Source organism: Staurois parvus, unplaced genomic scaffold, assembly GCF_062004578.1.
Source record: "Staurois parvus isolate SC_StPar_1 unplaced genomic scaffold, SC_StPar_1.0 ptg000430l, whole genome shotgun sequence".
NCBI classification, from domain to species: Eukaryota; Metazoa; Chordata; class Amphibia; order Anura; family Ranidae; genus Staurois; species Staurois parvus.
Window position 1 is genome coordinate 846,373 of NW_028318226.1, and position 21,601 is coordinate 867,973.

At 41.9% G+C, this 21,601-nt stretch overlaps 1 protein-coding gene across 1 annotated transcript in view; it reads left to right on the forward strand.

Moving 5' to 3' along the window:
• Positions 1–21,601, forward strand: part of ANTXRL (ANTXR like) — a 244,058-nt gene that overhangs the window by 95,000 nt on the left and 127,457 nt on the right. Inside the window, exons 6-9 of the mRNA XM_089687558.1 lie at positions 5,219–5,298; positions 6,871–6,939; positions 11,560–11,640; positions 15,599–15,659. Coding sequence (XP_089543684.1) covers positions 5,219–5,298; positions 6,871–6,939; positions 11,560–11,640; positions 15,599–15,659 — 291 coding nt within the window. The remainder of the gene's footprint in view (positions 1–5,218; positions 5,299–6,870; positions 6,940–11,559; positions 11,641–15,598; positions 15,660–21,601) is intronic.

Consider the following 21,601-nt stretch of genomic DNA (forward strand, 5'->3'; position numbering starts at 1 on the left):
GGGGGGTGGGGGCGGGAGGAGAAATTCTACTTCCAATCACCTAGACCAGGGGTCCTCAAACTGCGGCCCGCCGAGGCCATTTATCCGGCCCGCCGGTAGGCGCGTATTTTCTGCGAGGAAGGGACACGAAGTAAAGGGGTGGGCAGGGGGCTGCTGTACCTTACCTGGCTCCGGCTCCGGTCCCAGTCCCACGACGATCCAGTCCAGGAAGCGCTGCTGCTTCATTCACTCCAGCCACTCCCTCACTCCTGCCGCTCAGCTCCGCCTCCTCACCGGTGATTGGGCGCCAGAACTGTAGCTCAGGAAAGGCACACAGGCAGCCAATAACCTGCAAGGAGGCGGAGCAGCCCCGAGATCATCGAGTGAGGGAGAGGCCGGAGTGAAGAAGGACAGCTGAAAGGTAAGTGTGCCGTGCTGATGGTGCTGCTGCAACCATGCTGGAGCAGGGGTCAGCAAGTTAAGTGTCATTGGTGTCAGTGGGAGGAATAGTGCCCCATCATTAGTGTCACTGATACTAATGATGGGGCATTATTCCTCCCACTGACACCAATGATGGGGCACTATTCCTCCCCCCCACTGACACAAACTATGGGGCACTATACCTCCCCCCCCACTGACACCAACGATGGGGTACTGTTCCTCCCTCCCACTGACACCAACAATGGGGCACTATTCCACCCCCCCACTGACACCAACGATGGAACACTATTCCTTCCCCCACTGACACCAATGATGGGGCAATATTCCCCCCCCCCCACTGACACCAACGATGGAACACTATTCCTTCCCCCACTGACACCAGTGATGGGGTACTATTCCTCCCACTTACACCAATGTTGGGACACTATCCCCCCCACTGACACCAATGATGGGGCACTATTCCCCCCCACTGACACCAATAACGTACTATTCCTCCCACTGACACCAATGATGGGACACTATTCCTCCCACTGACACCAATGTTGGGACACTATCCCCTTCCCCCACTGACACCAATGACGGGGCACTATTCTCCCCCCCCACACTGACACCAACGATGGGGCACTATTCCTCCCCCCAATGACATCAACAATGGGGCACTAAACCTCCCCCCACTGACACTAATGATGGGGCACCAACCCTCCCACTGACACCAATGATGGGGCACATTTCTTCCCACTGACACCAATGATGGGGTACGATTCTTCCCACTGACACCAATGATGGGGCACGATTCTTCCAACTGACACCAATGATGGGGCACTATTCCTCCCACTGACACCAATAATGGGGCACTATTCCTCCCACTGATACCAATGATGGGGCACTATTCCTCCCAATGACACCAACAATGGGGCACGTTTCTTCCCACTGACATGAATGATGGGGCACCAACCCTCCCACTGACACCAATGATGGGGCACATTTCTTCCCACTGACACCAATGATGGGGTACGATTCTTCCCACTGACACCAATGATGGGGTACGATTCTTCCCACTGACACCAATGATGGGGTACGATTCTTCCCACTGACACCAATGATGGGGCACGATTCTTCCCACTGACACCAATGATGGGGCACTATTCCTCCCACTGACACCAATATTGGGGCACTATTCCTCCCACTGATACCAATGATGGGGCACTATTCCTCCCACTGACACCAATGATGGGGCATGTTTCTTCCCACTGACACTAATGATGGGGTACGATTCTTCCCACTGACACCAATGATGGGGCACTATTCCTCCCACTGACACCAATGATGGGGCACTATTTCGCTCCATAAGACACACTTGGGGGGAAATGTCTGTGCGTCTTATGGAGCGGCCGGCCCAGTATTCCCGCCGCCGTTGTATGTCTGCAGTCTCTGGTCATCTCCTGTACTGTGTCCCCATTTGTTCATAGTTTTTTTTTTTTTAAACTATAGTCCGGCCCCCCAACGGTCTGAGGGACAGTGAACTGGCCCCGTTTAAAAAGTTTGAGGACCCCTGACCTAGAAGGTCAGAGTGGAAGTGGGAGTAGGTACCTGTCAAAATTGGGTACCTGCTCCCCAAAGGTGTCAATCCTTAGCGGGGAGTGGGGGCCGAGTCCTTAAAGTGGAACCTCCCCCTTTTGGGGGGAACTCCGCTTTAAGTTCATATAATGCATATGTCTATGTAGCTAGATTTCTCTCGTGACGTGATCTAAAAGAGAAAGTAATATAATTCCTTATTAGATGTTGCCCTAATAAAACAGATTTAGGCTTCCCATAAATGCTGCATGTGGAAACCAGTAAGGGGCCCAGGAAGGGATAAATGCCCCAATAATTGGCCCAGTACTCAGACAATCAAGGTTTGAGTTTACCAATCCACTTTTTATTAATTATAGTAATTTCATATAAAATATATTTACAGCAAAGTATGCATACAGCGGTTTAAAAAATACATAGGGTTTGATTTACTAAAGTGGAGAGTGAAAAATCTAGTGCAACTGTGCTTAAAAAACAATCATCTTCTTTTGTGAGAGCTTATTAGAACAAGCTGAAGTTAAAAGCTGATTAATTACCATGCATAGCTGCTCCAGATTTTGCACTCTCCAGTTTTAGTAAATCAATCCTAATGCTTTTTACAAAGGATCTGTCTATCTACCTGTCTATAAAAACTATGCTCACCCAACTAGAATTACTGCGTACACCCAGCTGTCATGGCCATTACAAAACCAAGTGATGGAGTCATGCACCCAGACGAATATATTGTGGAGTATAGTTGTAGATTTACAATTTCTTTACATACCCGGTATTAATGTACAGTTACCAATCAGTAGTTACTGGAGCGGATAGCTTAACCACTTGCCCTCCAGAGGATTTACCCCCCTTCCTGACCAGGCCATTTTTTGTGATACGGCACTGCCTTACTTTAACTGAATATTGCGCAGTCATGCAACACTGTACATAAATTAAATTTATGTCCATTTTTCTCCCACAATTAGAGCTTTCTTTCGGTTGGGTTTGATCACCTCTGCAGTTTTTTTTGTGCTATAAACAAAAAAATACCAACAATTTAAAAAAAAGTGTGTGTGTGTGTGTGTGCGTGCGTGCGTGCGTGCGTGCGTGCACGCACACATTATTTTGCGCTGCTGCCCTGTAGCAGTAGTTCTACTATACGGCAGCGGGCAAGCGGTTAACAATGGTATGTTTGGATGGGTGTGACTGCTTCCAGCACAGGGAGAGGTTAGTATACAGATACAGTTTAGCATAAGGGCTTAGTTTAGGGGGTTACTTTAGCTACTAGTTGGTAATTGGGGTTTAAGCTTGGTACACACATATCGAAATTCGGCAGGTTCAGCAGGAACTGGTCGAATTTCAAACTGTGTGTAGCCCTGCCTCCTCAACAAAAGTCAATTGTTTCTGTTGAATGGTCCTGGTGTTAAACCAGCTTTCAATCAGCCACTGCAGCCAATGGCTGCGGCCCTGATCAGTGTGTTCTGACAAGGGAGGAGTCCCCACTGTCAGAATACAATAGCACAGCAGGAGAGATCACTGCAGTCACATCGCTTGTGTCAGTGTCTGAGTTTCTGAGTTTTTGTAGATCAGTGCTCGGAATGTGTGTACAAAGCTTTAGTTTTAATTTTAGGGTTAAGGTTATGTCTTGCGAGGGGGCATGTTAAGCATTGGGAGAATTACGGTTTAGGGGCTTACTGTAGGAATTAGGATAAGTGTTAGGTTTAGAGTAAGGACTAAGTGTTAGGGTCAGGTTATGTTTAAGAGGTTAAGGGATAAGGGATCACTTTAGGGGATGGTTAAAAGTACATCTAAATTTGAAATCATAAACTTTAGCCATAGAACCCTCTGTCTTTGTCCCTCACATTTGATAAAATACAAGCATTTGCCAATGTATGTTGGAAACCCTGGCTAAATAACTGGTGGTCCTGTTAGCCCCTCCACAGTCCATTACTGTTCTTTTTTGATCACGTTAAGCACAGAAGCAAATCTGTGTTAGCGTGGTTGGGTTGCATCCTTGCTTCTTGCTCTGGGACCTGAAGAACGCTGTGCCAAAGCACAGAACACCTTTGGTCCCATAGTCAACTTGTGATGTCACAGGCTGACATGCCCCATTCCAGCCTTGCATGGCCTGATTGATAGGTTTGTAAGAGTGGCTGCACTGATTTTGTAGGCAGAAGCAGCCAATCATCAGGAGTCTTTGCCCTCACCCGTGGGACCTTGGAAAAAAAAAAGATGGTAAAGCAGTCACAAGACCACCACTAAAAAGAGCCAGCTAAGGCATTTCAAAGTCATGAAATGAATAATATGTCTAAGAAGCTGTGCTGAATGATGGTACACTTTTATAGCATAAAGGGTTACCATACAATTTGGTGTTAGGATTAGGTGTAAAAATGAAAGTGTTACTAAACCCACAACATTAAAATCAGTCTGTATATGCAGTAAAGCATGCTTGTTATACTCACTGTGGAACCTAAGAGGTCAGTCCTCTGCATTGTGTAAAAAGGCTGTTTGATCCTGTCTTCTCTGATCCTCCCCGTCTTCCACTGTCCCCCTCTTAGCTCCCGATAAAACATATGGAGTGTAGACATTCTGCAGTGCTCAGTTTGGTATATATTGCTAGAGTTTTTTTTTTCCTTGGGAGAGTGCATGTGATCAGCACGGGGCCAATCAGTGCTGGCCAGACAGAGGTCAGGGGCTTTGCATTCTCCTAGAGCAGAAAGAAAACTCCTACAACCTTAAACCAATGCTTGGCAGGACACTGATAGAAGTCACAAGTCTGCTATACACTGCTGATGAGAAAAGGTATTTATCAGTTTATATTTACTGAAATAATTGCACTTCCATGTTCTGTGTACTGTGGGAGACCAGATATAGTGAATACAGGGTCCTGGGATTAGTAACACTTTAAATTTTGGGGACGTTGAGTGTTAACTGCTCACTTTAGGTGTTAGGTAAAGGTTAGGCAATAGCCCTCAAGATGACTCACTCCAGAAAGTTAAAAAACCTTTACTGCTAATCATCTCTATATCTTTCTGATTGTACTCACCTGAATTGTATGCATTTGCTTCACAGTTTACAAATCAATAACTATGGAAAGGAAATCTTGGCACTGGGTTATACAAGGGAAAAAGGCATTGGGTGATTTAAGCCACTATTGCCAACTCAAAATGATGGTATTTTTGGTATGAGGTGGCCTTTACTAAAGATAATTCACTTTTACTTTTAAATTAACTTTGTGCTGTTTGTATTTTAGGTGCACGGGCAGCCAGTGTCATAATAGCCCTAACTGATGGGGAACTTCAGCAAAGTCAATTCTACTATGCAGAAAAAGAGGTGAGTGAAGGCTTCTTCATGTTTTCCTAATACAAAGGCTCCAAGCAATCATATGACCAGCTGTTGTTCTTAATTGTTGCCAGCTGTAGGTGAAATTAACTAAATTGTAATTAAAAAGTTGCAGATAGTTTGGCCCCTGGAGTCATTCATAAAGTTGTTAGCATTATCCAGTAATTGTAAATACATGAACATTGACTGACTAGTGGGAATGCAACACGAGGTTCTAATGGAGAACAAAAAACACCCCGAGAACAGTGGCACGGACATATCTTCTATACCTCTGCTAAAGGCTTCAGTTGCCCCTTGCAGTTTCAAATTAATTTATAACACTAAAGGCGGAAGGTTTGCCTGTAAAACTATACTTTTACCATAAAGTTCTTGGTTTGTAAATTGCTTTAAAAGAGTATCTGGTGCCCCATGCAAGTCTTCAGTAGTCTGTTAATCAAATTTTCACTTCATAAAATTGTTACATTCGCTGATCAGTTTTAAACTAATCTAGAAGCACAAATCTCATCTAGAAGCACAAATCTCATCTGAAGCAAAGACTGGTGTGAGAGGCACTTGGGTCTATGACTTGAATTGCAATACTTAAGACCTGATTACCAGATAGTAGTTCTATTGAACACTTGTCTGAGGCAACAGTGACTTGGAAGCATTGGAAGTAGATGATCCAAATTTCTGAAAGAACAGCTATTATTTATTACTTTAGCAACCAACTCCTTGGAACCAGCAGTCCCATCCAAGCACCCAAGAGCATATGCTTTGTCCTAGGCTAAATGCCGCCATGCTGTGTTGCAGCATGTATGCCCTGAGGGATAGGAGCCACACTGAGCCAGACCTGCTAGCAGCTGCCCAGGCCAACACTAAGGTTGATCTCACTCCATTTTTTTTTCAGTCAGGCAAGGTTGTATGTGACAATGGCTCTAATTTTCTAGCTGCCCTTCACCTGGGAAAAATCCAACGTATCTTGCCTGGCACATGATCCTAAATGTGCTGCTGAAGTGGTTCTTCATAAAGTAGCCTGACCTCCAGGAGGTTCTTCATCAAGCCAGAAGGGTTTGTGCCACTTTAGCAGTCATACTCGGCCATTGTTCACCTGGCAGAAATGCAGTGCCAACATGAGCTGTCTGCCAACCACCTCATCTGTGACACCCCCACACTTTGGAACCCAATGTTTCCAATTGTTGGTATTTTTAAATGTCTCCCATTGCCAGTGCACAGCTACCCATACCTTTTTTTGTCAATCGTTTTTCTTTTAGACCCAAAAATGGCCTTATCAGCAGGATTCGCCCTCTTTAGACTTCAGTGGGATTTGCTGTTAAGATCAAATTTACCTAATTTCAGATAGGGCTCTATGATCCCCCAAAAATTAAAACCTGGGCAGATTCACCCATCCATACTTGCTGAAACGGATTCTCTTCAGACTGATATGTACAAGATAAAAATAAATTCCTGTGAAATCAGGGCTTTCATTTTCTGCTGCTTTACTGTGAGGCTACGTTATATCATTATTATGGTTGGCAGTACACCTAATTATGTAGTATTAATCATACATACACATTTTTTTTTTAGGCTGAAAGAGCGCGCAGCTTGGGTGCTATTGTTTATTGTGTTGGAGTGAAAGACTTTAATGAAACTCAAGTAGGTACTTGAAGTGGCATGAAACATTTATATTATTATTGTAATTGGATAAATACAATGCTGTGAATTGAACTCCTTTTTGATTTTTAATAAAAATATACTCTTAAAAAAAAAATTACGTTTTAGAATTTACAAGTCACAAAGGTTCACAGACAAATGGAATTTTTAAACTGATCCCCAATCATTCTGCATCTGCAAAGTTCACTTCCCGTAGTTGAAAGCTTTCCTTGGCTTGATAGCAAAAGTGACGCATAAACACCAATCATTTATAAAGTGAACATTAGTGACCCCTCTATTGTTGACTTTGGTTGATGGGGTTGATTCTTACGCTGGCCTTACACTAATAGAATTTAGTTTGAAATGTTTTGTTTTGAGAACATTTGATTTATTTGATAGTCGTTAATGGGTTCAATGTGCAGTTTGATTTTGACTGCAGTGCAAAGAAAATTTGAAGGGGCAGCTTGCAAACAGTGAAATTCTAACTATGTATGTGGGTTTCATCCAGGAAAATCCATTCATTTCAAAATGGTATTTTAGAAGTGCAATTTTTTGCAAGTATTTTTGAACAACATTCAAGTCATTGAATATAATACAAACTTTCATAAAAATGTTCATACGGAAATCTACTAATGTATGGCAAACCTAAATTAATACTTAAAGTATATCAAAGCCTTTCACCTGTAAAAAAAAAAAAAAATTGTATGAAAAGCCAACTTACATTTTGGATAGAGTAGAAAACAGTTGACTCTTGTCAGGTTTTTGATTGCTGTCTGTGTATCGTTCGGGGGATTTCCTTTCACTTTCTGCCATGAAAATCAGCAGCACTGAGAAAAAAAAAAGAAAAAAATGTATTTATAAAAAAAGAAAAAGTATTTTATGAAATATTAACAGTTGGTTATGATGTACAGTACTTTTAACAAACAAAATTGTATCCCGGAGGTTGAGATTCAAGCTTTGAGGTACAGAATATTGGCTTTGTGCTTATTATTGAGAAGTAACTTATTTTAGGGGTTAGACTGATAAGTTCTCAGTTTTTGTAGTTTTAATGTGATATTATTCTGTAGTGTACCAGCTAAACGTTTATGTTATGCAGCCCACACAAGAGCAAGTGCATGTAGACAGGAAATTTCTGACAGAAGGCACAGACATACAGTATGTTCTCAGTAAGGAAGTGTTAAAAGTTAGGGGTAGTTCTCAATGCCTAATACACATAATGAGAAGATTGTCCCATAAAATGCTTCTGGAGCGATCGTCCAATAATCTTATCGTTTTTGAGAGATGACAGTTCATGCGAAAATATCCAAAAGGGACAAACACGAAAATGTTTCTCATTAGATAACAGAACAAAATATTTTTGTGTAATTAGTATAGTATTTGTACGAAAAAAATCGAGTGACTAAGACCGTGCATGCTTGGAAATGAGAGAATACAATACAATACACTTCCGAAGTTGTATTATCTCTTGTGAGAATTTTCTCAACTTTAGTAACCTAGTCATTTTTTGTATGAGACTAGCATGCAAAAAAAACAAACAAACAAAAGAAACGGACGCTCATTTTTCCAATATTCTCATTATGTGTACTGGGCTTTAGTGTAGGGTACGGGTTAGATAAATTACATGCAACTGTACATTGGCGTGCATAGAATTTTTAAACACTATATAAATATGAATAAGAGATATCAGTACAATGCATGTTTTATGTCTCTTTTTAGGGAGGTTTTAGATGTTACTAATGAAAACATAGTTGTAATGTATTATAAAGGTAAGCTCAAAAGAGCAGGGCCCTCGAACCCCTCGTGTATCGCATTGTATTGTTACTGTACTGTCGCATGTTCTGTCCCCCTTTGTAATGTACAGCGCTGAGTGAACTGTTGGCGCTTTATAAATACTGTATTATAATAATAATATAATATAATAAAGGTTTCAGTGGTTTTTCTGATAAGGTAATTGAACACAATTTTATTTGCTGACTCTATTTCTGTTAATGTTGGGAAAAGGTTAGGAGCGTTTGGTATTATATTTTAAAGGACAAGTACCTTTGTAATAGAACAGTCCACATTCCCTAGCTCTAAACTACACTAGAATCCCCATTTCTACTGCTCCACAAAAGGCATGGGAATCAATCTGAAAACGAAAACTTTTTAGGCCAGATCAAATTTGCTGTAGTCAGGTTCATCTGATAGATTTACCCTCCCACTGCTCTAGATATGTTTCCCACATTTTTACATTGCCCTGGTGAACCCTGTGAAATACTGATGCTACCAGCTATAGGAAAGTACCTGACCGTCTTCCTTTGTTGCAGTGCTCTGCACCTCCGCACTGCATGGGGGAGTAGATGAGCTATCAAGAGAACCTGTAACAAAAGTAATTTTAAGTGGTATATGGGATTTATTTACTAAAACTGAAGAGTGCAAAATCTGGTGCAGCTGTACATGGTAGCCAATCAGCTTCTAACTTCAGCTTGTTCAATTAAGCTTTGTCAATAAAACCTGAAAGCTGATTGGTTACTATGCACAACTGCACTAGATTTTGCACTCCCCGGTTTTAGTAATTCTCTCCCTATGTTTACATGCAGCATTAACAGTCAATTTTCCAAAAAAATATGGAGCAGCAAACAGGCAAGAATGTGGAAGTCTTGTAAGAAAGAACACTCGTTAAAATGTTTGGGTGTCTTGTTGGCAATTCCAGCAAATCACTCCCATGAAATAAATGGCACAGCAATGTATGGAAAGCCTAGAAATGACAGGGTGTTAGTGTTTCTTATTTTCCTTCTTCAAAGTCTTGTTTTGTCCACCCGCTCCTTAATATTGTGTGCGCTTCAGGAGTCTCCCTATCTGCTCCTTCATTTCTGTCCTTTCTGATGTGCTTTCACTCTATGTTAAGTGAAATGCCTCCCGAAGTCACAATCCATGATATGAAGCAGAGGGACAGAGGCAGCCCAGGGCTCTGAGGCAGATTTGCATGGACAGAGACAGGATCTGGACTGTCAAAAACAGATATAAAAGACAGGGGAGCCGAAGGCATAATATTACTACGGACAAACTATATGTACTGAAAAGCAAAATTTGATTTAGTAAAGCTTATCATGCCAAAACTTAAATAATTATGTAACCTTAATAGAATTCAACCCAAATACTGAATTATGGTAAATGTAGGCTGAATTTAATGGATTTGGATGGCTAAACTGAATTTAAATGTCAGTGTTATTTTGGTGGTTTGGATTTTCCAAAAGGCTTTTCTAAAAGGCCCAAAGGCTGATTTTACATTTTTTCTGCCTTATAGCTTCTTCTGCTGTTGCCTGGGCATCCTTAGCTTGCCTGCCACCAGGTCCCATCTTTTTATCTTAGTATCCTTGGTAATATTTTTAAAGACAGTGTCTCAGGATCTTTTTTGCTCCCATCATCTTGGAAAGCAAGGCTGCCATGAGCTTCCATTCTGCACAATTGTGAGCTGTTTGCTGTTCTGTAGTACACACAAGAAACACTGATGGCACCTGAATAATCCAGTGCTATCATATGGGGGTAAGGAAGAGTTTATAGCCCTTTTTAAACTCCAACAAGTCAGTTTGGCTGTTTTCCCTGTTCCCCGTGGTGGAGTGGTACAGATATGAAAAGAGGAAGTATATACCACTTGGGAGATGAGAAATTAAGTGACCCCCTTACTTTGCTTTGAATTGGCAAAGGAAATGGTAATTTTATGAAGGATCTATGAGGAGCTTTTGAATGTTTCAGGGAACCTCTACTAAAACCAATTTATCAGAGATCAGTGGGAAAAATACCCCTTACACTGGTCTCTAGTAGGAGAAATGAAATGACCCATTTAATTTGCTTTGAACTGGCAAAGGAAATTGTATGAAGGATTTTCCATACCAATAATAATTTTTGGTAAATGTTCTTATTTCAACTTCAAACTGGGTGTTTCTTTAGACCAGCCTTTCTCAAACTTTTTTTCCCCTGAGAGGAGACCTTGAAATAATTTTAATATATCAGGGAACCTCTGTTAAAACCAATTTATTAGGGATCACTGGGAAATTACCTCTTACACTGGTCAGTGGGAAGAATGTCCCCATCCCCCCTTAAAGGCAACTAAAAAGGTTATTGGTTTCTTGCAGCTGACTCTGCCAAGTAGCATTGGCCCTGGACCTATGCAGGTACTACCAAATGGGAGTTCAATCAGCCACAGCTCAAGTAACCCATAGCCACCTCTGAAAGAACCAGTGAGTAAATATGGCTGCCCCATGTATACAATTTATATAAATTATCCATAGTAATGTGGTTTTTAATATAATTATACACCTTTGTGAGATTATTTACATGACTCTGAACACATTCACATGCATATCTGGAAAAATATTACTAGACTGTAGTACTAATTCACACAAACAACCATAACAAAATATGTAAGAGATAATGTTTAAATTGGATTATTTAATAAGTCCGCACAAAGCACAGTGATGTGTTGAGTAATTCATAGCAGCCAGTCAGATGCTATGTTTAGACCATTTGAAGTAACCAAAATAATGAAAAAAGGTTTTGTGCCTTGATTACAAAAACACATAGGTTTCTCTAATACTATGTATTTGGCGGTATATGCTGACGTGCACTCCTGTTTTTTTTCAGCTTGCAACAATTGCAGACAGCATAGATCACGTGTTCCCAGTGGTGGGTGGATTTCAAGCTTTGCAAGGAGTTATTGATTCAGTGAGTAAAGATTCATATGGTGTATATTGTGTTTGTTTGTAGAAATGGTAGATACTGGAAGGTACAAACTACCTCCACAGCAGCCTATGCAACTAGTAAAAAGGAAGCTTGGTGGTAGTTCCTCCCAAGGTGTATGTAAACCTAAATAATCAACTCTAATATTGTGTTTCCTTTTAGTCTGTTAGATATAACATTGAAATGATTGTTATTTCTGTTTGATAAAGCGCATCTCAGAACCCAGAGGCACAGTGTGGGTGGGGTGGTTACCCACAGTGCAGAATTCTTGGGGTGCAAAATCAAAAGTAGTAAGGTTTGGGGTGAGAAGAGGTGGGAGGTCATTTGGTGCATGCTCCCATGCTGGTCCTAGCAGAAACACGCTCCCTCCTTTCTCTCTACCTCTTAGGCTGTGTGGGCGTGCCAGGCTGGGTGGTTCTAGGTAGGAGAGGCCATAGTGAAGGAGAGCTAGTGGTGAGCTCTCACTCAGTGTTTGGCAGTGCACTGCTCAGAGCAATTGAGGATGGCTCTGATCTCTCTTCTTCCTCTCTTGTCCTCCCGCTACCCCAGGACCACTGTCAGTTGGTATATTATGCACTGGAACTCCTCCAATAGTGAGCTTGGTACGAAAAGAGGGTTATGTGAAGTTGGGGTGCATAATAAAGACACGGAGGGACTGGGGATGCATAGGAGGGGGCAGTATGAGGTTGGGGGCACAATGGGGGATGAAGGGAGTCAGGTGTTGTTAATTTTATACAAGTCACCTTGGCCCTTGGGGGCTAACTTGTTACATTTCAAAAGGTAATTTAAAAATTTGCAAGGGTTACAAAATGCAGATTTGTCTGATCAGATTTGAAAGTAATCATAGAGATCCAGGGGACAAGTTAATGCAATTTGGCCAGTATCTAATGACGACATGAAAAGGGGGGTTCAAGTGTTTGAGTATATTTTATGCAAGTTAACGCAATTTGGAAAAATTAGGGATGCACCAATACTGAGTATTTTCACAAGTACTTGTACTCATGAAAATGCTTTGATACCAGAAACTCAGGTTCACACAGGAGCAGTAGGGAAACCACATTAGATTTGGACAGGAATCACATTCCTTTTCAAATTGCAGGCTATTCTTTATGGTGCAGTTTGCACCCATACATTTTGTATTGACGCAAATTGCACTGCAAAGTATCGGTACTCGGTGTCAGTGAGTACTTGACCAAAAGTATCAGTACTCGTATTCACTGATTAAAGGATATTGGTGCATCCCTAGTAAAAATGCTATTGATCATAAGCAATTACTCAATAAATACTTAAAGCGGAGTTCCAGCTGAAAAAAATAAAAATAACAATTAGCAGCTACAAAAAGCTGCTGACTTTTAAAATACAGCCAATTACCTGTCTCTCAGTCCAGTGGTGTCCCCGCCACTGCTGATTTCACCAGCTGTCTTCTCTCCCCAGCATCTTCAGTGAGGGCACCCGGCTGTGACAGTTTGCGGCTTCACAGCGCATGCGTGAGAAGCGCTGCGCTTTGTGAATGGCCCCATAGTCTTCTGGGACCTGTCACGTGTCCCAGAAGACTACGAGGAGGGAGGGAGAACAACTTCCGCTTCCAATCGCCTAGGCCAGTGGTGGGCAACCTTTTTTTTCAACTGAGCCAAATCTCGCCAAAACCACGATTGAAATTTATTTTGAGAGCCACATTTTTAAAACTGAAAATACATAGGATGGTACACTGTTTTTAGTTTCAATAAGTTTTTATAGTAATTCATCCCCCATATAGTAATTCATCCCCCATATAGTAATTCATCCCCCATAGTAATTCATCCCCCATAGTAATTCATCCCCCATATAGTAATTCATCCCCCATAGTAATTCATCCCCCATAGTAATTCATCCCCCATATAGTAATTAATCCCCCATATAGTAATTCATCCCCCATATAGTAATTCATCCCCCCTATAGTAATTCATCCCCCCTATAGTAATTCATCCCCCATATAGTAATTTATCCCCCTATAGTAATTTATCCCCCTATAGTAATTCATCCCCCCTATAGTAATTCATCCCCCATATTAATTCATCCCTCATATAGTAGTAGTAAGTAAGTAGCAAGTAGTAAGCCAAGTCCCCCCTGTGTCAATTCACTTCCCTTTGCTCTGCGCGTTCCTCTCGCCGTGTTCCCGCGCCGTTCCGGTCTTCAGGGCGGACTGTGAGAAGAGCCTAGCTCCTCTCACGTTCGTCACGCTGCCCCGCCTACACACATCCTGACAGCCAATCACTGGCTATCAGGATGTGAGTGGCAGCGAGACTGGCCAATCATTGCATTTGAGCGCGCTGCCCTGGCTGTTTTTTTTTTTTAATCACGCTGAAGAGTCCCTGCTGCCCGAGAGGAGGGAGGGGAGCCGGCGCCCGGCACACAAGAGCCGCATTAAAGCGTGTAAAGAGCCGCATGTGGCTCGCGAGCCGCGGCTTGCCGACCACTGGCCTAGGCGGTCGCTGCGGAAGTGGGAGCAGGTACCTGTCAAATATCGGGTACCCGTGCCAATCCTTAATGGGGAGCGGGGGACAAAGCATTAAAGTTGAATTTCCCGTTTTGGGTGGAGCTCCGCTTTAAGGCACCTTTTTCATGTCATCACATTATATATATATATATATATATATATATATATGGTCCATGGGTTAGGGGGTGCAACACTTGCCTTACCCTGGGGGCTGACAACCCGCGCTACGTCACTGAAAGAATCTATTAATCTTGAGCTGTCCTGTGTCCTATCCAGCATTCCTGTGTTGCTGCAAAGTTGTTATTATAGACTACAAAATGACTAGCCTTTATGTTATAGAGATCTTAGAGTGGGAGTGGTTGAGTAATTTAGCAAAATAGGAAGGCTGACACCACTCTGTAAAAGAGTTGTGTTGGCAGCCCATAACTGGACTTTATTAGCTTCCTTCGGGACAATTCTCTTTGCAAGTACAGAAAAGTACCAGAATAGCACTTAGCTACTAATTAAAAACGGCTTGGGATCCAAAATATACTTAACGTGTATATAAACCAAAATCGATTTTTCAGTATGCTTGGCATCATGCTTCACTGTATAAATTTTTTATGAATCTGTTGCAAGTTTTCTTACCTGGAGATCCTGCCAGGGACAGCACTTCGGGTTGTAAGCGAACTGCGCCTAATCACTGTTTTGCACTCACCAGCAGTGTTATCAGCCTGCCGTGTGGGTTTCTTATCTGATATCTAATAGGCCTGAAAGGCAGCTCAATGGCCAAGAGGCAATTTGCCTGTAACAGGAAATGCTGTTACTGAAAAAAAATTCAGGTATGAATCTTTGCAGCAGATTCACAAACATTAGCTTAAAATCCCAGCTCAAAGAATTTGGAAAAAAAAAAAACTACCATTGCAGTGAGACCCCTCACCCTGCTGGGTTAAATGCTCATTATGTCTAAGGGGTACAGAAGCAGTTCTACCTGGCCAGTTCTGCCACAGCCCTCTGGTCTGTGGGCTATACCTCAGCGTCATCACATGCAATGCAGTGTTATTAACTCTGCATTGTACATGGAGGGGGCGAGTCTACAACCACAGCCATGAACAGCTTAGAGAGGAGGCTGTGGGGGAACGATGTATAATATAAATGTTTCTCCTCATTCCAGAACTTCTATACATAAGGGGCATTGAACCCTTGCAGTGTGGGGGAGCACTACAAGAGTTTTTTTTGTTTCTGAGGTTTGACTTTAAGAAAACGGTGTACATTGAGGCATGATGGCAGACATACTGAAAATAAATTTGAGGGTTATATACTTTGATTTGCCACTGGTTAGATCAGCTTGCCATTTAGGGGTTAAGATAGTTTCTTGAGCAGACAGAGAAAGATTAGGACATTTGCCTTGTAATAACAGTAGCTGCCTGGCACACCATTCTCTCTACTTGATGCTGCATGCCAACTGAGAACTGCATCTTCTTTCAGATCCTAAAGAAGTCTTGCATTGAGATCTTAGCTGCTGAGCCGTCCAGCGTCTGTGCAGGAGGTGAGTCACAAATTACCACAGGAATGACAACCCTTTAAGGCGAGAGATGGCAGAACATTGCGAGACATCTCTGGTCTCTAAAGAGGATCTGTCAGTTTGTGTTTTGTACATCCTTAAGTTTGTACATTGCCTATCCATTTCTAAATTATTATGTATTAATGATGACTGCAATTCTACTTTGAGTATGTTTTCAGAGTGAAGAAAGTATGTAAACAGTGATAAAGTCGCAATTTGTTTACATCATTTTTACCTCTTCTATCTCATAGTTACAATAGTTAGGTTGAAAAAAGACCCATCTATTCCAACCAGTAGAAAAAATTTAAAAAACTAATATATTGACTTAATTAACTTCCATATACAGAACCCTATCCCCACAGTTAATTCAGAGCATGTAGGCCCTTTAGAAAATAATCTAGAGTGGGTGACTGGGGACAAAGTGAAGACAAATTTATTAAATAACTTCTTCAGTTCTGTGTATACAAAGGAGCGTGGGGGAGCTCTTGTTCATAATGGGCATGGTATTGAGACAACCCCAGATTATCCACATTGGCTCACAATTGATATGATCCAGACATATTTAAACAGAATAAAAGTGAATAAAGCACCTGGACCAGACGGCATACACCCACGGGTCCTTAAAGAATTGAGCTCTGTCATTTCAAAGCCATTGTTTCTCATTTTTAGGGATTCTTTAATGACTGGCATAGTACCACTGGATTGGCGTAAGGCTAATGTGGTGCCAATATTTAAAAAGGGGTCAAAGTCTTTACCAAGTAATTTTAGACCTGTTAGTTTAACTTTTATAGTTGGGAAGATACTGGAGAGTTTCATAAAAGACCACATAGATGAGTTTTTGGTTTAAAAAAAAATACATTTTAAGCAACAGACAGCATGGATTTATGAAAGACAGAAGTTGTCAAACAAATCTGATTTCTTTTTATGAGGAGGTGAGCAAAACCTTGGACAGAGGGTTGGCGGTGGACGTGGTATACTTTGATTTTGCAAAAGCGTCTGACACAGTTCCCCGCACATGGCTAATGTGTAAGGTAAAATCTACAGGCTTGGAAAAATCCATATGTAAATGGATAGAAAACTGGATAACAGATCGTATTCAGAGAGTAGTGGTTAATGATTCATACTCTGAATGGTCTAGGGTTGTCAGTGGTGTACCCCAATGTTCAGGGTCAGGACCCTTACTTTTTAATATATTTATAAACAATATAAGGTCTGGGATTAAAAATACTGTTTCAGTCTTTGCAGATGACACCAAGCTGTGCAGTGGAATAAAGTCCTTACAGGATGTCTCTAGCTTACAAGCCGATCTCAATGCACTGTTTAATTGGGCAACTATGTGGTAAATGAGGTTTAATTTAATGTTGATAAATGTAAGGTTCTGCACTTGGGGGCTAAGAATATGCACGCATCATACATACTAGGGGGGATACAACTGGAGGAATCAATGGTGGAGAAGGAGCTGGGAGTTCTGGTAGATCACAAGCTCAATAATGGCATGCAATGCCAAGCTGTAGTTTCTAAAGCGAGCAAAATCCTAAAAGAAGTATAGAATCCAGAGAGAGAGATATCATTTTACCCCTGTACAAATCATTAGTAAGACCTCATCTGGAATATGCAGTTCCGTTTTGGGCATCAATTCACAAAAAGAACATTGGGGAACTGGAGAAAGTACAGAGAAGGGCAACCAAACTGGTAAGAGGCATGGAGGAGCTCAGCTATGAGGAAAGATTAGAGGAACTGAATTTATGATCTCTTGAGAAGAGGAGATTAAGGGGGCATATGATCAACATGTATAAATACATCAGTGATTCATATAGTGAACTCGGTGTAAAGATATTCACCCTGAGGTCATCACAGAGGAAAAGAGATTTAATCTCCAAATACGGAAAGGTTTCTTCACAGTAAGAGCTGTGAAAATGTGGAATAGACTCCCTCAAGAGTTGGCTCTGGCTAACTCATCTAGATTGCTCCTAGATACACATATCACTGGATACTAACATTTATAAGTAAAGTTGACCCAGGGAATATCCAATTGCCTCTCGGTGGATCAGGAAGAAATTTTTTTCCCCCTGCAGGAGCAAATTGTGTCATGCTTTGCTGGGTTTTTTGCCTTCCTCTGGATCTGTGGGTATAGGATTATACATTTTATTTTGGTTGAACTGGATGGACTTTTGTCTTTTTTCAGCCAGACTAACTATGTAAGATGCCAGATTGGCAAAACATGTAGAGGCATAGTGTTGCATCCAGTCATATCCAGGTCCGTTGATGTCACATCCGCTTCCAGTCTATGGAGTGTACGCCGACTCCTATTGCATGAGTAGCGATAGCTGTTTAGAGCTCCGTGTAATAGCCCTTACAGTACAGGGTGGCCCCACAGCAATCAGCAATCGGGGATCAGGAAGGATTTTGTTTCCCCTGCAGGAGCAAATTGGATCATGCTTTGATGGATTTTTTGCCTCTCTCTGGATTAACTGTGGGTATAAGATTATAACTTTTTTTTTTTTTTTATAGTTGAACTGGATGGGCTTTTGTCTTTTTTCAGCCAGACTAACTATGTAACTATATAAGAGGAAGACGAAAAAAAAAATTCCCATAAAGCATTATCCAATTTGCTCCTGTGAGGAAAAAAATCCTTCCTAAAGCAATTGGATGTTCCCTTTATCAAACATCTCTGGTATAATTGCTTATAATTTTTAATAGCCAGTTATATTCTGTGCATTTTAGAATGCATCCAGATTTTTAAAAAAATTGTACCGAGTTGGCCATAACTAGCTCTTGTGGAAGTCTTTTGCACATTTTCTAAGCTCTTATTGTGAAGAAGCCTTTCCACATGCAGAGGTTAAATCTCTTTTCCTCCAAACGCAAAGCATGCCTCCTTGTCCTTTGTAATGACATTAAAGTGAATAACTTTGCAACAAGTTTATGGCATCAAGGGAGAATACTTTTAGTTAAACTGATTTTTTGCTCATAGCGAAAGGTCCTTCATGCCCTCTTTCAGCTTGGTTGCCCTTCTCTGCATTCTCTCCAGTTTTCCAATATCTTATTTGTGAACTAGGGAACTGTGAACTAAGCTCTTACAATGCTTGTACAGTGGCAAGATTATGTCTTTCTCTGGAGTCTTCTGGAGTCTATATCTCTTTTCAACTAGAATGTCCAGCTGAAATCCTTGCTAACAAAAGTGCACTTCATATGGGCCATAGCTTATAGAAAATCAAGAATACTCACCCAACATGGTCTTCCCCTTTCTCTTTCTCAGTCCTTTTAAACCTCCCCCCATGTCTGAGAGACTAAATTTGGGGTGATCCCTCCCCTCACCCTGGGGGGGGGGCTTCTCTTGCTGATGTGTCCCCATACCAGGGGCTTCAGTCTGGATCCCCAGGACTGTTCCTGATCATCTGGGGTTCCTTCTGTGAGTCTGTTTTCTAACATTGGTCTCTATTGGACCATTAGTTGTTGCAGGACCTTCTCATTCAGGAAGGTTTGAGAGTGTTCCCTGTGACAGGTGGAATAGTCTGTGCCTTACACTAGATGGTGCTGAGTGTGCTTCTCTTGACTGCCTTATCTTTCATGTTCAATACATTTTTATCGAAACATTACAGAATACAGATCATATCATAAATAACATATTGGTTGAACAATGAGTTCGATAGAAAACCATCTAGAGGCATAACTAAGCATCCATACCTTTCTTAGAGAAAAGGCATCACCATCTGGCTCTTCTCAGCTAGGGGTCTCAACACTGAAGAGAGAGGGTTCTACACCTGGGTGTTTCTTATCTCTGGCATGGCAAGAAGTATGTATTGCTGGATTGCCCTGTAGTTCCTTGGATTGTCAATAGCAAACACACTAGAATCCTTTTGCAAGTACCCCTTGCAGGGAAAAGAATATGTCTGTATGCCTTCAGGAACCTGATCACTGGGAGGTAGGTCCTCCTTCAGTGGCCGATTTGTAGCTCATTGAAGAATTTCCTTCAGATTCTTTCCTTGTTTCTTTCCTTAATAAGATAAATGTTTTTAGCAGTGTGATTAAGATTCCTGACTCTCACTTCGCTTAAGTGGACCATGGCGGGTCAAATGATTCCTAGAACCATGTACAGTATTTTAGATTAAGGTTAGTTAGGTTTGCAGTGTTTCCTCTGTCGGACTCCTAGTACATCTCAAGTGTTAAGGTGGATGGGCCCTGCTCATCCTTCTGTTCCTCTGGTCTTACGTGCACCAGCCTGGGTGTCAGTATACCCTCAATTCTTCCTACCCTGTATGGGTACCTCATGCTCACCCATGCTCACCCTACACCCTCCTTCAGCCAGTCTGAGTTCATGGTTGGCACCCGTGGGTTTTTAGTAACAATCTCAAGGATCATTTGGCTACCTGTTGGAATATTATGACTGCTCTCATGTCCTGTCAATATCTTGCTGCCAGATGGATTGTCTGACCAGGCAACCTCTTTTCTTATAATGGAGCCTCTTTGCCTTGATTCCTAAGGGTTAGGAATATAAGCCTTAGGCATTTTTATGTTGTATGGCTCATTTTCGTTTATGCAGGACCTACAAGGAGGAAGGGGGAACCCAAGGGGCATCTGCCCTAGGTGCAGTGATTTACTGGGGGGGGGGGGTTAGGGACTGCCCCAGGCACTTCTCTGCTTGTGTCCATTCCCTCGGGTCCCCTCGTTTCTATCCTATTGGGCCACATTTCTTAACAGCAAGGTGCTAGCTCTGCAGGTATTTTGCTGCTGATATTGGCATGAAACACTAAACAGCTGTTTCTACATTATGCCACAAATGAACACAGCCAGTGACAGATCGCGCAGCAGCGCACATGAGGCACATGACTGGTGGGACGTCATTTGACATCCACCCAGGATAGGTGAACTTGCGCTTAGTTGTCATTTTACAATAGAACAGGCGGGAGGCTGTTAATAACACTGACAATTGCTTTTACATGAGATCTTCGTTTGAATCTATGCAAATTTGTTTGCCCAGGAGGCTTGTTTTTGATTCCATGTAACACTCTGACACTGGTCATCACAGTGATCACAAATGTAAATAGTAATACTGATGCATGCATCACATACAGTCATGGCCGAAATTGTTGGCACCCTTGATATTTTTCCTGAAAATCAAGTATTTCACACAAAAAAGGTATTGCATTAACACATGTTTTGCTATACACATGTTTATTCCCTTTGTATGTATTGGAACAAATATAAAACAGAGGCAGAAAAGCAAATATGACATAATGTCACACAAAACCCCAAAAATGGGCTGGACAAAAGTATTGGCACCCTTAACTTAATATTTGGTTGCACACCCTTTGGAAAACATAACTGAAATCAGTCGCTTCCTATAACCATCAATAAGCTTCTGACACCTCTCACCCGGAATTTTGGACCACTCTTCCTTTGCAAACAGCTCCAGGTCTCTCTTATTGGAAGGACACCTTTTCCCAACAGCAATTTTAAGATCTCTCCACAGGTGTTCAATGGGATTTAGATCTGGGCTCATTGCTGGCCACTTCAGAACTCTCCAGCGCTTCTTTGCCATCCATTTCTGAGTGCTTTTTGACGTATGTTTGGGGTCATTGTCCTGCTGGAAGACCCAGGATCTTGGACGCAAACCCAGCTTTCTGACACTGGGCCCTACAGTGCGACCCAAAATCCTTTGGTAATCCTCAGATTTCATGATGCCTTGCACACAGTCAAGGCACCCAGTGCCAGAGGCAGCAAAACAACCCCAAAACATCATTGAACCTCCACCATATTTTACCGTAGGTACTGTGTTTTGTTCTTTGTAGGCCTCATTCCGTTTTCGGTAAACAGTAGAATGATGTGCTTTGCCGAAAAGCTCTATCTTGGTCTCATCTGTCCACAAGACGTTTTCCCAGAAGGCTTTTGGCTTACTCAAGTACATTTTGGCAAACTGTAGTCTTGCT